The 15022-nt window shown below is 37.8% G+C and overlaps 1 protein-coding gene across 3 annotated transcripts in view; it reads right to left on the bottom strand.

Annotated features, from left to right (window-relative positions):
• The window catches only part of CNTNAP5 (contactin associated protein family member 5), a 981662-nt gene that overhangs the window by 161470 nt on the left and 805170 nt on the right, over positions 1–15022 (bottom strand). For all 3 annotated transcript variants that reach the window (XM_045203156.2, XM_053918555.1, XM_053918556.1), the window contains 2 exons: positions 2869–2996; positions 2522–2692 (listed from right to left, as the gene is read on the bottom strand). In XM_045203156.2, coding sequence (XP_045059091.2) covers positions 2522–2692; positions 2869–2996 — 299 coding nt within the window. The remainder of the gene's footprint in view (positions 1–2521; positions 2693–2868; positions 2997–15022) is intronic.

The following is a 15022-nucleotide window of genomic DNA, read 5'->3' as shown; positions in this document are numbered from 1 at the left end:
AAAAATAGTACCTAATTGTCAGGTTGTTTATAAATTAATCCTGATGGATTTTGAATTTTCATTAAATGTAATACTACTTGCATTTAAATCATTTTTGTACAGTCCAAAATACAGTACCAAAAAGTACAAATTGGACATTGAAATGTAATTAACAATAAATTATCACTTATTGCCAGGTGATGATAAGCCATAACATTAGTTGTTGCTTAAATGAATCAAATGGCATTGAAGCCTAATTTTTATTAAATTTACATTGGGGTTATTACATTTATATTATGAAATAATTGGCACTCAACTCCACATCGTCAGTTCTAGGCCAAGTTAGGTACAAGAGATCTTATTTCACACTAAAGCCACAAGTTTCCTCCTCTTAATATTCTCGATTGCTGGAGGAAAAGGAGGTCAAAACCACCAATTAATGAGATTTCTTTGCTTTATGTATTGTGTGTAATTGCAAAAGGAACACTTAGTGCTTGATAATTTGTGGAAGAAGCATATACACACTGCAGCTATCTCCTCTGGTTAATGCTTTTTGCTCTTTTTCTGGAGCTTTTAAATGTCTGATTTTCTGTTGGTAAGACATTAGTTATGCTTTCAAGGGTATATGATGAGGTTGCATTACTGTAATATGGTCAATTGCCTCAACCAAACTATAGAAAACATCAATTTTAACACAGATGAATGATACTCCTAATGACAAGCATGAGTCTTCATGGTTTTGGGTATATATAACAAGGGAAGAGGACGGGAGCAATCCACCCTGTGTATATGAAGTAAGATGGTACCGCCAGTGTGGCAAGGAGAAAAACTAGCACAAGTAACTGAAAGTAGATCTGTTTCTTGTTATTACTATGCATCAGTATATCTAAATATAAGTGATAACAGTCCTCTATCAATATTTTTAGTCTAAGTGTAACAAATGCTGATATTAGTATAATTTTAATAGTATACATGTAAGTCTCAAATAGGACTTTTTATTACTTCTCATTTAGAATGTATTCTATTCTAGAGGGAAATTCATAGAAAGAACTCCAGATATGTTGCTGGCTCTGAAATGTGTAAACTCAAATATATAGGGTAGGGCAAAAGTAAGTTTACAGTTGTTCGTATGGAAAATAATACAATAATTAATAAGTATTTTAAAAAGAATAAATTCTGCATTTCACTTACTCACAACTGTAAACCTACTTTTGCACCATCCTGTATCCATTTCTTTTTAAGAGTAAGAACTGAAGTTCTCATTTTTCAACTTGATAATTACTGAGCTATCATTGTTTAATGCAAATTTGTTGAAACACATGAATATATAGTACCATAGGAGTTGTGGACAAAATTGCATGCAAAGAGAGCTCAAGCAATTTGAAATACTCAGAAATCCTTTAAGATTTACCAAATAGAAAAGTAATCAATGATGAATTTTCTGGGAAAATATTTTAGGATGATTTTTCATTACAGAGATATTTGAGAGTTGTTAGAAGTGATTCTGAAAAATACACATAGAAAGGATTGAAATATTTTTAATTTATTGTAAAATGGGATTTGTATAAATCTGTACCAAATGTATCATTATGTTGAAAACATTTCCTGCAATTTACATATCTATTTTTCAATGTAAAAATTAATTTAAAATTTATAAAAATATCCATTGATAAATATGAGAGAAAATAAGGGATAAACCTGATTATAGTCTATTAAACATGAGCATGCAAAGATCAATTTTGATGACATCATTTACAAATTTGTAGAAGTAAAGCCTAAGGAACAGAAATGTTATTGATATTATTGTTACTGGACAAGACAGTATGTAGGTACAATTTTCCCTTTTTATAAAAAGTAATTAATGTAATTGAAAGGTATTCAACTATTATATTGTCTTCTTCTTGTATTGGAATATTTTTATTGACATGGTTATATATTGAAGTTTAATGATAGGGTATCTTACCATCTGTATTTGCTATTTTTCATTTAATGTATATATAGGAGATGGAATGTTAAAAGGTGATCCATTGTGGCATCAAATGCACTAGATACACCAAAGTTCACAGTGTAATGGGAGAGAAACACTGGGGATTCTCATTGGGTAGAGACTCATTCCTAGAAGTAGGAAATAAGTGAGGATATTACTTTCAGAGCAAAAGTACAACAAAAAAGTAGATGCCAAATATAGATAGAAAGCATAATAATAACCCTTTAGCTTTCCACAGAAATTGTAATGAACACGTTCTGTGGTATGGAAGCTTGAAGTCATAGGTAAGAAACACCCATGGATCATCACATAAAGGCCACTGCCATAGTTATCTATGCAAATTTGGGGAATACGCTATTTTGATGAGAGAATGACTAATTAAATACTAATAGGTAATGATAATACAAAAAATACTGTAAGGAACTAGAAATTGTCATTCCTAATTTTACAGATGTCCAGTGACATTAATTTTGCAGTACAAATGGGCACTCAGTGACAAAGACTGGAATTTCTTCTGTTGACCAATTATATTAATTCATAAATGAGGGAACTTACAGCTTATTTCAAGTCGGATGAAGTCTGTAATGCCAAGGTTTTCTAGAAAAACTCCAGATAAAGCCGTGGTTTTAAAAAAGAAGGAAATATCAGCACTGAATTCCGCATGGAAGGTAGGAAAGTGTAAGTAGGAGGCTTCTGTATAAAATGAGACTGCATTCCAGAAGTGCCCTGCAAATAAGAAAACCCTTAAGCATGGTTTACTGTTTGGCAATGGGGTATAGAAAGCTGAGAATGTGAATGGTAATTCTTAAACCTGGGGGAAACTGCTTGGAAATGGGTAAGGGAATAACAACATCCTGTGCTTATGTAATGCAGAAAGAAAGCTGCTTTCCATTAGTACTCACGGTCACCATAGCAACGAAGGGGACCAATTCTCCAAGCAGCTTCTGAGTTTGATCTGTTGGTATCAGTGATAACTATCTGAGTTACAGGCAAGTGGTCTTTGAAGGAAAGAAAGCCAGTATCATTTGTCCTGAAAAACATAAATTTAAGACAAAAAGGAGAAAAGGTAGATAACACAGGGACTCTTTACCAAGACTCCTCTTTAGAGAAGTGATTTGGGTAGTTGCAACAGGGAGGGGCAGGATGGAGGGTAACAGCCTTTCATCTCCTAAATGTGTGTGAAAAGCTGGAATGCCAATGGCCAGCTTCCAAAAACAAGCTGATTTTGCATCTTTCTTAAGACTTTCAAGAAACACAGGTAGTTTTCAGATCTTCCTTTTGCTTGTTGTAACTAAGACCACACACCAGCCCAGTGCAGTGCTGACATGAAGGAAACACTGCCTCTCTCTTAATAGCTCTTCATAGAGACTTGCTATCTCAGGAACTCCTCTGAAATAGGCATGACAAATCCCTATTACAGCTTATTTGTGAAATCGCTCTAAACACTCATTTTAGCCACCTGCCAACTGTTTTAATGAGCTTATGATGCTTCTTATCAGCTTTTATCTCTAGGTAAAAAACAAGTCTTTGTAGTTACTGCTTTGTTGCTCTTCATTTTGTTCTGTGTTTTAAAGATCTTGGTAGTTAAGGACTTTGGCCTTGCCTTTGTTAATTATGCAAGCAGAAAACAGACTAGTCAAACTTTGACAATTTTTTAATAATAGGATTAAGCTATTGATATTTTTCTTTTTGTACATTGTGTTTTTGGACTACTGATAAGAACATACTATTTAACTGACAGTAAAAAATAAATGTAGGTAATTGAATTAATAAATATTTTGAACCAGAAATATACTAAGGGGTATGTTTATTTTTCCCACACAACACCTCTATGCAGTGGTGCCATTATTCCCATTTACCAATTAGAAATTGTGGCTCAGAGATATTAGGAAACTTACCTAAGGTGACATGACAGAGGGGCAGGAGTGTAGCCACATACTTGGTATCTATCCCATATCTAAATTTGACAAGTATGTCATAAATATATGTTAATCTAAGTGAAAATGAATCATATGAGGCAGTCTGAGAACCACAGGCAACTGGTCTGAGCTTCCCACTAACACAGCCTCAGTTAAATGAAAGGTGGATCATCTTGCTGGTACATGGGAATTGAAAGACAAGAGTGACATTATCCAATATCCAGGGCAAAGTATATGATGCAGCAAGTTTATAACAAGAACATAAAGAAGCAGATTCATAATGGTGATTTTGCTGTATTCATAAAGAAGTCAACAAAACATTCACAATCAACATTAAACTTCATTATCATTTACCCCTCTGAGTTTAGAGATGACAAAAATAATATTCCAGATTATTAATTGGGGAAACATGGCAAGTCCCAATTGTGCAATAAAGTGCTTTAAGGATATACTTTTGGAAACAGACAGATTTGTTCTAGAAAATCAGGTCCCCAGTTTCTACCTGTGTTAGCTTGAGCAAACCACTTTATTACTGAGACTCCCCAGTATCCTCAGTTTTAAAATGGAGATAAATTTTATATCATAGAGTTACAGAGAGGATTAAATGAGATTATATAGTCACTTAGTATGGTGTCTGATATATGGGAAATGCTGAAAAATGGAGTAGTAATACTCAACTTTAATTCTTATCTGAACAAAGACTTCTGTTTGTATTTGAAAGTACAGCTCTACATGTTACTTAGAATAAATTCTGTCTTCACATTCCAATATCTTGTCAGGAAGAGATTACAAAGCAAATTCCTAGTCAAAGTGGTGTAAACCAAAACTACATCCTCTCTCAATGTAGCTCTGTATCTCCATAGGATTCTTTTCTCTCCATTTTTATTTTCAAGATGAAATGGTATATTGCTTCCCTTACACACTGTCATCTTGTCAGCATCAACTTAATGTCCTTGTGTCAAAGTATTAGGATATCCAAATAGCGCTCTAAGGAAAAAAATCATTTCCAAATAAAAGAGAAAGAAAATTCATATTAAATTTGATGATGCAATACATGTTACAAAAATTACTTTTCATCTGAAAACTAAAATAAATAAATAAATAAATAATAAATAAATAATCACTCTCCAAAGTTATGTAATGGAATAGAAACAGATACAAAGTCAAATGACAACAGAGACCAGGAAAGGAATAAAAATGAGTGAAGCTGGCTTTATGTTAGATGATAAATGGAACCTGACACACAGGTTCACTGTCAAGGGAAAAAACAGAGAGAAAGAAAGAAGACAGGACGAGTGGAAGAAAGAAAGTGGGTGGTCTGCCTAAAGAAGGCAGTGATACCCATTAGTAAAGAGGTAGTTATGTTATTCACATGTAATATGACAAATGGGCTAAGCTGGAATATTAATGTAAAACTTCTCAATTTTTAAATTTTGGCAATGAATTTAAAATTCTTAAAAAAAAAAAAAGGAAAAAAAAAACCTGTGGTGGGACCCAACACTGCCCTGATCACTGAAATGCAGCTGAGAAATATGTTCAGTTGACAGGCAACATAAGCATCAAGGGGACTTTGAATATTTATTTATGCGTGTAGGGTCACATTGAGAATTAGAGTTAATTTAATTAAGTTTGTGACAGGTATGATTTAAACCTTTCAAAGCATTAATGGGTAGAATATCTGGAAGGTGGGTGGTGGTAGTATTTTAACCTTAAGAAAATGATACAAATTATATCATTTCATGTAATTTGGTACCTATTGATAGCAGAGAGTCCACAGCTCCACATTTGACTTTCTACACATTATGTTGTTTTTCTTTCTCTTTTGTTAGAACTTCCTTTCTCAAGAGCAAACACTTTACAGACTTTGTCTTCCTTTGGAATATATGAGATTCTCCCTCAGATTAAAGGGTACTGACATATTTGATAAGTACAGAAATGATTGTGCTGTAGTGGGAAAGCATTGCCATTTAAATCAGATGGGTATGGGCTGAATTCATGTACTTCAATATACTCATGTGATCTCAGTGAAGTCACTCTGGGCCTTGGTTTCTGTATCTCTTAAATGGTGATAATAATAATAATAATAATTTGATATTGTGTGAATCAAACATATATAAAACAGTTAAAACACTGGCTCTTACATAGTAGGCACTCAAACAGCTATTGAAATTCCCAGTAAAGTTTGAAATTAAAATATAGATTGCAAAGAATTTTTAAAAGGAAAATAAGTAAGGGAGTCCTCCTGTTGATTAACAAGAAATGAGGATGCCAGCCACAGACATCAGCTTATGGAGACTCGCAGGGCACAAAAAATTCATATATAAAGAAACACACATGACCTAATAAAAATGTGAATTAAGAAAAAGAATTGACAAAAATATTGTCAAGAGAAAAGGTATGGCCCAGAATTAGTCAATGTGGTCTCCTCTCAGTTTAGTATCTGAATCTTGAGATTTTATCAGACTCAAAATGGTAGAGTACCACAGGACCATCTGGTTTCTTTTTTTTTTTTCTTCTTTTCAATATGATTTATTTATTTATTTATTTATTTATTTATTTATTTACGATTATCCCCCAGAATCCATGCATTTTTTTAATTTATTTTTTTTATTTTTATGCACTTAAAATTGTCTGCATTTTCTTCTCATCACTCCACCAGACCCCAGCCAATCACACCTCCCTCCCCCACCTCTACACCACCCGTGATTTTGTCTTTGTGTCCTTTATAGTAGCTCCTGTAGACCCCTCTCCCCACATCCCCTCCTCACTCACCTCTGGCTATTGTTACATTGTTCTTAATTTCAATGTGGCTGGTTATATTTTGTTTGCTTTTTCTTCTGTTGATTATGTTCCAGTTAAAGGTGAGATCCTAGGGTATTTCTCATTCACCGAATGGCTTATTTCACTTAGCATAATGCTCCCCCGTTCCATCCATGCTGTTACAAAGGGTTTAAGCTCCTTCTTTCTCTCTGTTGCATAGAATTCCAATGTGTAAATGTACCATGGCTTTTCAGTCCACTCATTTGCTGATGGGAACTTAGATTGCTTCCAATACTTGGCTACTGTAAATTGTGCTGCTATGAACATTGGGGTGCACAAGTTCATTTGGATTGCTGTTTCAGGGTTCTTAGGGTATAATCCCAGGAGCAGAAATGCTGGGTCAAAGGGAAGTTCCATTTTTAGTTTTCTGAGGAAATTCCATACTGTTTTCCACAGTGGCCTCACCAGTATGCATTCCCACCAACATTGCAACACAGTTCCCTTTTCTCTGCATCCTCTCCAACATTTGTTGGTGGATTTGTTTATGTTGGCCACTCTGAATGGTGTGAGATGGTACCTCATTGTGGTTTTAATTTGCATCTCTCGGATGGCTAGTGATGCTGAACAACTTTTCATATGTCTCTGGGCCCTCTGTATGTCTTCTTTGGAGAAGTGTCTGTTCAAGTCCTTTACCCATTTTTTAATTGGGTTGTTTGTCTTCCCAGAGTGGAGTCGTGTGAGTTCTTTATATATTTTGGAGATCAAGTGCTTGTCTGAGGTATCATTAGCAAATATGTTTTCCCATACTGTTGGTTCTCTTTGTATTTTAATGCTGCTTTCTTTAGCCATGCAGAAGCTTTTTATTTTGATGATGTCCCATTTGTTTATTCTTTCCTTTATGTCCCTTGCTTTAGGGGACACGTCTGTGAGGCTATTGATGCGTGGAATGTCTGAGATCATCCTGCCAATATTTTCCTCTAGGGCTTTTATGGTGTTACAACTTATATTTAAGTCTTTTACCCATCTTGAGTTTATTTTTTTGTATGGTGTAAGTTGGTGATCAAGTTTCTTTTTTTTGCACGTAGGTGTCCAGATCTCCCAACACCATTTGTTGAAGAGGCTAGTTTTGCTCCATTTTATGCTCCTGCCTCCTTTGTCAAATATTAATTGACCATAAAGATTGGGTTTATTTCTGGGCTCTCTGTTCTGTTCCATTGGTCTATGTGCCTGTTTTTATGCCAGTACCAGGTTGTTTTGATGACAGTGGCCTTGTAATACAGTTTGATATCAGGTATTGTGATCCCTCCTGCTTTGTTCTTCTTTCTCAAATTTGCTGCAGCTATTCGGGGTTTTTTAGGGTTCCATATGAATTTCTGAAATGTTTGCTCTATATATGTGAAATATGCCATGGGTACTTTTATAGGGATTGCATTGAATCTATAAATCGTTTTGGGTAGTATGGTTATTTTGATGATGTTAATTCTTCCAATCCATGTGCATGGTACATGCTTCCATTTGTTTGTGTCTTCCTTAATTTCTTTCTTCAATGTTGTGTAGTTTTCTGAGTACAGGTCTTTGACCTCCTCGGTTAGGTTTATTCCTAGGTACTTTATTTTTCTTGTTGCTATATCAAATGGGATTTTTTCCTGATTTCTATTTCTGCTGTGTAATTCTTGGTATATATGATTGCCTTTCATTGCTGAGTATTGACTTTGTGTCCAGCTGTTTTGCTAAATTCATTTATTAGGTCAAGTAGTATTTTGGTGGAGTCTATAGGATTTTCCATGTATACTATCATGTCATCTGCAAACAGTGACAGTTTCATTTCCTCCTTTCCAATTTGGATGCCTTTTATTTCTCTTTCTTGTATAATTGCTGTGGCTAGGACTTCCAATACTTTGTTGAATAGGAGTGGTGAGAGAGGGCATTCTTGTCTTGTTCCTGATCTTAGTGGGAAAGCTCTAAGTTTTTGTCCATTGAGTATCAAGTTGGCTGTAGGTCTCTCATATATGGCCTTTATGATGTTGAGGAATGCTCCCTCTATTCCCACTTTGCTGAGTGTTTTCTTCAGAAATGGGTGTTGTATCTTATCAAATGCTTTTTCTGCATCTAGTGATATGATCATGTGATTTTTGTCTTTGCTGTTGTTGATGTGATGTATTATGTTTATTGATTTGCGAATATTGTACCATCCTTGCATCCCTCGGATGAATCCCACTTGGTCATGGCGTATAATCTTTTTTTTAAAATTTTTTAATGTATTTATTGATTATGCTATTACAGTTGTCCAATTTCCCCCCCCCACTCCACTCCATCCTGCCCACCCTCTCCCTCCCACATTCTCCCCTATAGTTCATGTCCATGGGTCATATTTATAAGTTCTTTGGCTTCTACATTTCCTACAATATTTTTACCCTCCCCCTGTCTATTTTTCACCTATCATCTATGCTACTTATTCTCTGTACCTTTCCCCCCCTTCCCCCCCACTCCCCTATTGACACCCCTCCATGTGATCTCCATCTCTGTGGTTCTGTTCCTGTTCTAGTTGTTTGCCTAGTTTGCTCTTGTTTTTGTTTTAGGTGTGGTCGTTAATAACTGTGAGTTTGCTGTCATTTTTACTGTTCCTATTTTTTATCTTCTTTTTCTTAGGTAACTCCCTTTAAAATTTCATATAATAAGGGCTTGGTGATGATGAACTTCTTTAACTTGAACTTATCTGAGAAGAACTTTATCTTCCCTTCCATTCTAAATTATAGCTTTGCTGGATACAGTAATCTTGGATGTAGGTCCTTGCGTTTAATCTTGGGTAATGTAATGATGATGTACCTTGGTGTGTTTCTCCTTGGGTCCAGCTTCTTTGGGACTCTCTGAGCTTCCTGGACTTCACAGAAGTCTATTTCCTTTGCCATATTAGGGAAGTTCTCCTTCATTATTTGTTCAAATAAGTTTTCAATTTTTTGGTCTTCCTCTTCTCCTTCTGGCACCCCTATAATTCGGATGTTGGAACGTTTCAAGATGTCCTGGAGGTTCCTAAGCCTCTCCTCATTTTTGTGAATTCTTGTTTCTTCATTCTTTTCTGGTTGGATGTTTCTTTCTTCCTTCTGGTCCACACCATTGATTTGAGTCCCAGTTTCCTTCGCATCACTATTGGTTCCCTGTACATTTTCATTTGTTTCTCTTAGCATAGCCTCATTTTTTCATCTACTTTTCGAACAGATTCAACCAATTCTGTGAGCATCTTGATAACCAGTGCTTTGAACTGTGCATCTGATAGGTTGGCTATCTCTTCGTCGCTTAGTTGTATTTTTTCTGGAGCTTTGAAGTGTTCTGTCATTTGGGACTTTTTTTTTTTTTTTTTTTTTTTTTTTTTTTTTTTTTTTTGTCTTGGCGCTTCTTTTATTTTAAGGGACAGAGCCTTAGGTGTCCACAGTGCGGGGTAATGCTGGTCACTGTGCTTTCATGCTGTAAGTGGGGGAGGGGCTGAGAGGGAGCAATGGCTCCTGCCTCACTCTCCTCGGGATTTCAGTCTTTCTCTCTGATACCCACAATCAAACCGGGCCCCTCTGGTGCTGGTTCCCCAGTGGGTGGGCTTGTGCACACTCTAGGCCCCTGTGGGTCTCTCCAACGACCTCTCCCGTGAGGCTCGAGTCTCTCCTGCTGCTGCCCCAACCCCCACGGGCACTTTCAATCAGAGGTTTGAGGCTTTATTTCCTGGAGCTGGAGCCGTGGGTTGTGCAGTCTGCTTCACTCCCCACCATTCTCCTGGTTTATCTGTGTGCGAATATGGGGCCCCGGGTGCTACCCAGTGCTCTGCCTGCCCAGCTCTCCGCCACTCTGAGTCCAGCCCTCTCGGTTTATCAGCGCAAATGTAGGGTTGCAAAGTCTGCTAGTGCTTGTACTGCCTACCCAGTTTGTCCCACACTCCGCCAGTCTCAGTCCAGCCACGGCAAGTGAGTCCTCTCAACCCTGGTGCCTGTCTCTGCCCCTCCTGCTGGTCTGGATGAATGTTTATTTTGTATTTCCTTGGTGTCGGATCCCCCTGCCATTCGATTTTCTGTCAACTCTGGTTGTGCGAGGAGGTGCAGTGTGTCTACCTATGCTGCCATCTTGGTTCTCTGCGTATAATCTTTTTAATGTATTGCTGGATGCGGTTTGCCAATATTTTGTTGAGAATTTTAGCGTCTATGTTCATCAGCGATATTGGCCTGAAGTTTCCTTTCTTCATTGTGTCTTTATCTGGTTTTGGGATTAGGATGATGCTGACTTCATAAATAAAGTTTGGGAGTCTGCCATCATTTTGGATTTTTTGAATAGTCTGTGAAGGATAGGGGTTAGCTCATCCTTAAATTCTTTGTAGAATTCTCCTGTGAAACCATCTGGTCCAGGGCTTTTGTGTGTTGGGCGTTTTTTGATGACTGCTTCTATTTTCTCTGCTGTTATTGGTCTGCTAAGGTTTTCTGTTTCTTCTTCAATCAGTTTTGGAAGATTATATATTTTGTAGAAATGTGTCCATTTCACCTAGGTTTTCAAATTTCTTGGAATACAGTTCTTCGTAGTCATTTCTTACAATCCTTTGTATTTCTGTGATATCAGTTGTAATCTCTCCCCTTTCATTTCTATGTGTTTATTTGGATCCTCTCTCTTTTTTTCTCAGTGAGCCAACTTAAATGCTTGTTGATTTTGTTTATCTTTTCAAAGAACCAGCTCCTGGATTCATTGATCCTTATAATTGTGCTTTTAGTCTCTATGTCATTTAATTCTGGTCTGATCTTGGTTATTTCCTTCCTTCTACTTACTCTGGTCTGTCTTTTGTTGTTCCTTGAATTCTTTTAGATTTAGGGTTAGGTTGTTTATTTTAGTTTTTTCTATTCTTTTTAGGTAGGCCTGTATCTGTTGGGAACCGCCCTGCCTGGTTTTGGAGGCTGTAACCCCCTGTGGTTAAGGCTGAGTTAGAGTTGGGATCATAAGACATGAAAGAGACAAAGCTTATCTCCCTGGCAGAAGTGCCACCTCTGCCCACTTCACCCTGCTTGCCCCTGAGCTTGGCCAGTTAGCCAATGACGGGTAAGAATCCTCAAGGGAGGATCAACCTAAGACAGGCTCTGGTCACCAGGGATAAGCTCGTAGGGAAGGACTAGGGGGGGCTGTGGCAAAAGGGGGTGATGAACCCTCTCCCCTCGGCTTTGAAATAGCCTGAGTCCTCATTCTGTCTGCAAGAAGTCTCCTAATCTCTTGGCTGCTTTACTTCCCTTGCCTGACTTGAGCCTGAAGTGATAATAGAGTGCAGTGCAGTCCTGTGTTGGGAGGGGCGGATTCCCTGGGGAATCAGGCCTAAGAAAGAATGCATAAAATCCTGTGAAACCTACTTAATCTGTACCCTCAGCTTAAAAGATAAGGGTCCAGACTTGAGATGAGTCTGGCGCCTAAAGTTTTATGGCCCTCTAGCTGATTGGCTGTAGCTCAGACTAAGCCCTCCAAGTTCTCTGTAAATCCTGTATTGTTTAATCCTTACTGGCTGACAATGATTGATGAGCTTTATCTGCATTCCTATGCAAAGGAACCTAATAAAAGCCTATGGAGGGAAATGATCAAGGCCCTTCTCCTTTGAGAGATTGGCCACTTTTCCTCCCCAAGCAGATCATGTCTTGGTAGTCTTATTCTTCATCAGTGGTGGACCAGGGGGCTGAGTTAAAGCTTCCTGACATGTATCACTATAAACTTCCCTCTCAGGACTGCGTTTGCTGTGTCCATAGGTTTTGGATTGTTGTGAGTTCATTTTCATTTTTTTCCAGAAAGTTTTTGATTTCTTCTCTGATCTCATTTTTCACCCATTCATTGTTTAGTAGCATGCTATTCAATCTCCATGTTTTTGAGTGTTTTTTTTTTTTTTTTCTTGAGATTTGTTTCTAGTTTCAGTCCCTTATGATCATAGAAAATGCTTTATATGATTTCAATTTTCTTGAATTTGTTGAGGCTTGCTTTGTGCCCTATCATGTGGTCTATCTTTGAAAATGTTCCATGTGCATTTGAAAAGAAGTGTATTTTTTGCTTCTTTTGGATGCATGGCTGTATATATACCAGTTAAATCCATTTCATCTAGGGCCTTGTTCAATGCCACAATATGTTTGTTGATATTTTGTTTAGAAGATCTGTCCATCTTTGACAGTGGGGTGTTAAAGTCCCCTACTATAATTGTGTTGCTGTCAATATCTTTCTTGAAGTCCTCCACGATTTTCTTTATGCATTTGGGTGCTCCTATGTTGGGAGCATATGTATTTACAATGTTTATATCATCTTAGTGGATTTTTCCTTTGAGTATTATGAAGTGACCTTCTGGGTCTCTCTTTATGGCCCTTCTTTGGAAGTGTATTTTGTCTGATATGAGTATTGCTACCCCTCCTTTATTTCTTGTCCATTTGCTTGGAAAATTTGTTTCCAGCCCTTCACTTTCAGTGTTTGTATGTCTTCTGTCCTGAGGTGGGTCTCTTGTAGGTAGCATATGTGTGGGTCATGCTTTCTTATCCATTCAGCTATTCTACGTCTTTTGATTAGAGCATTTAATCCATTTACATTGAAGGTTATTACTGACAGGTACTTATTCATTGCTGATTCTTTGTACCTGTGTTCTTCTCTCTCTCTCTCTTTTCCTTCCTTTCCTTACATCAGCCCCTTTAGCATATTTTGCAGAGCTGGTTTGGTGGAGGTATATTTTTTTAGACTTCTTCTCTCTGGGAAACTCCTTATTTGGCGTTCTGTCTTGATTGAGATCCATGCTGGGTAAAGCAGTCTTGGCTGCAGGCCTCTGGTTCTCATTACTTGGAATATTTTTTGCCATTCTCTTCTGGCTTGGAGCGTTTCCATTGAGAAGTCAGTTGCTAACCTTCTTGGGGCTCCTTTGCGTGTTACATCCTTTTTCTCCCTTGCTGCCTTTAAGATTTTTTCTTTGTCTTGGAATTTCCCATTTTAAATATGATGTATCTTGCAGTGGGCCTCTTTGGGTTCCTCTTGATTGGGCCTCTCTGTGACTCCTGGATTTGTGTGACTTTTTTATTCATCAAATTAGGGTACTTTTCCCTCATTACTTTTTCAAACAGGTTTTTTATACCTTGTTCTTCCTCTTCTCCTTCAGGTATCCCTATTATACGGATATTATTGCACTTCATGTTGTCCTGCATTTCCCTTATTGCCTCTTCATTCTTTCTGAGCCTCTTTTCCTTTTATTTCTCATTCTGGGTGTTGTTTTCTACCTTGTCCTCCAGTTTGCTGATCTGATCCTCTGCTTCATCGAGCCTGCTTTTGATTCCTTGTACTTTGTTCTTCAGTTCCAAATTTGTATTCTTCATTTCCTCTTGGCCCTTGTTGATACTTTCTATTTCCTTTTTCATGTTGATATAATTTGTAGTGAGTTCATCATAGTTTCTGTTTAGTTTTTGGTAATTCTGTATGAGCTTATGAAGCTTCTTTATAACCAATTCCTTGAACTCATTAGCTGATAGTTGACATGCCTCTTTTTCATTTTGCATTGTTTCTGAGACTTCCACCTTTCCTTTCATTTGGGGATTGTTTCTTTGTCTTCCCACTGTTTGTGAGACTCTTCCTCTTAGCTTCTTCCTCTTAAGTTGCTCCGTTCTGACCCCCTGGGTTTTGGGTGTAAACTTCTGTGATAGTATACCTGTGAGATTTAGTGGTACAGTCACCTTGATCTCCCGATCTTACTGATCTTGGGCTGTTGTTTATGTTGGCTCTGTGTATGTGTTTAGTTTCTGGTTCTTGTTGGGTCTTTCTTTGGTGGGTCTTTCCCACCAGCTGGTTATATGATGGTAAGTCTTTCCCCCACCTCTTGTTTTCTGTTTGGCAGGTGTGGGTAGGTTGTGTTGGAGCTGGTTCTTCTGTGTGTACAAGGTTTTTAGGCTTTTCTCTTGCTCTTGTTCAGTTGTTTGTTCTTAGTAATTTCTTCACTATTTGTATTTTCAGATAGGTCCTGGGTTGACTTAGTGTGGCTTCCCTTCCCTCCTTCACCTTCTTCTCTTCTTATCTGTTGGTGTTTCCTTTGTTGGTGGGTTTCCTCTTCCAGGAGGTATCCTGGTGTTCCCAGCTTCTACCCACTCTTTGTTTATCGTAGGTCTTCTCCCGGCTATGGGTGTGCGAGCAGAGCCTTCCTTGATTTACACTCTCCCCGGTGCCTATAGTCTCAGTGCAGACCCTCCCTGGTGGGTGGGCACACTCCCTGGTCACCTGGCACACTCCCAGTCACTGGGCACCCTCCCCTGGTTGGTGCCTGTAGTCTCAGCTACCTCTGAGATGAGGTGAGCATAGTCCCCTGATTGGTGGCCATGTGGAGAGGAGACTGGAGCTGTTGCTGCAGGGGAATTCCCCA

The sequence above is a fragment of the Desmodus rotundus genome, chromosome 2 (assembly GCF_022682495.2).
Source record: "Desmodus rotundus isolate HL8 chromosome 2, HLdesRot8A.1, whole genome shotgun sequence".
NCBI lineage: Eukaryota > Metazoa > Chordata > Mammalia > Chiroptera > Phyllostomidae > Desmodus > Desmodus rotundus.
This window is presented reverse-complemented; position numbering and strand designations above follow the sequence as displayed.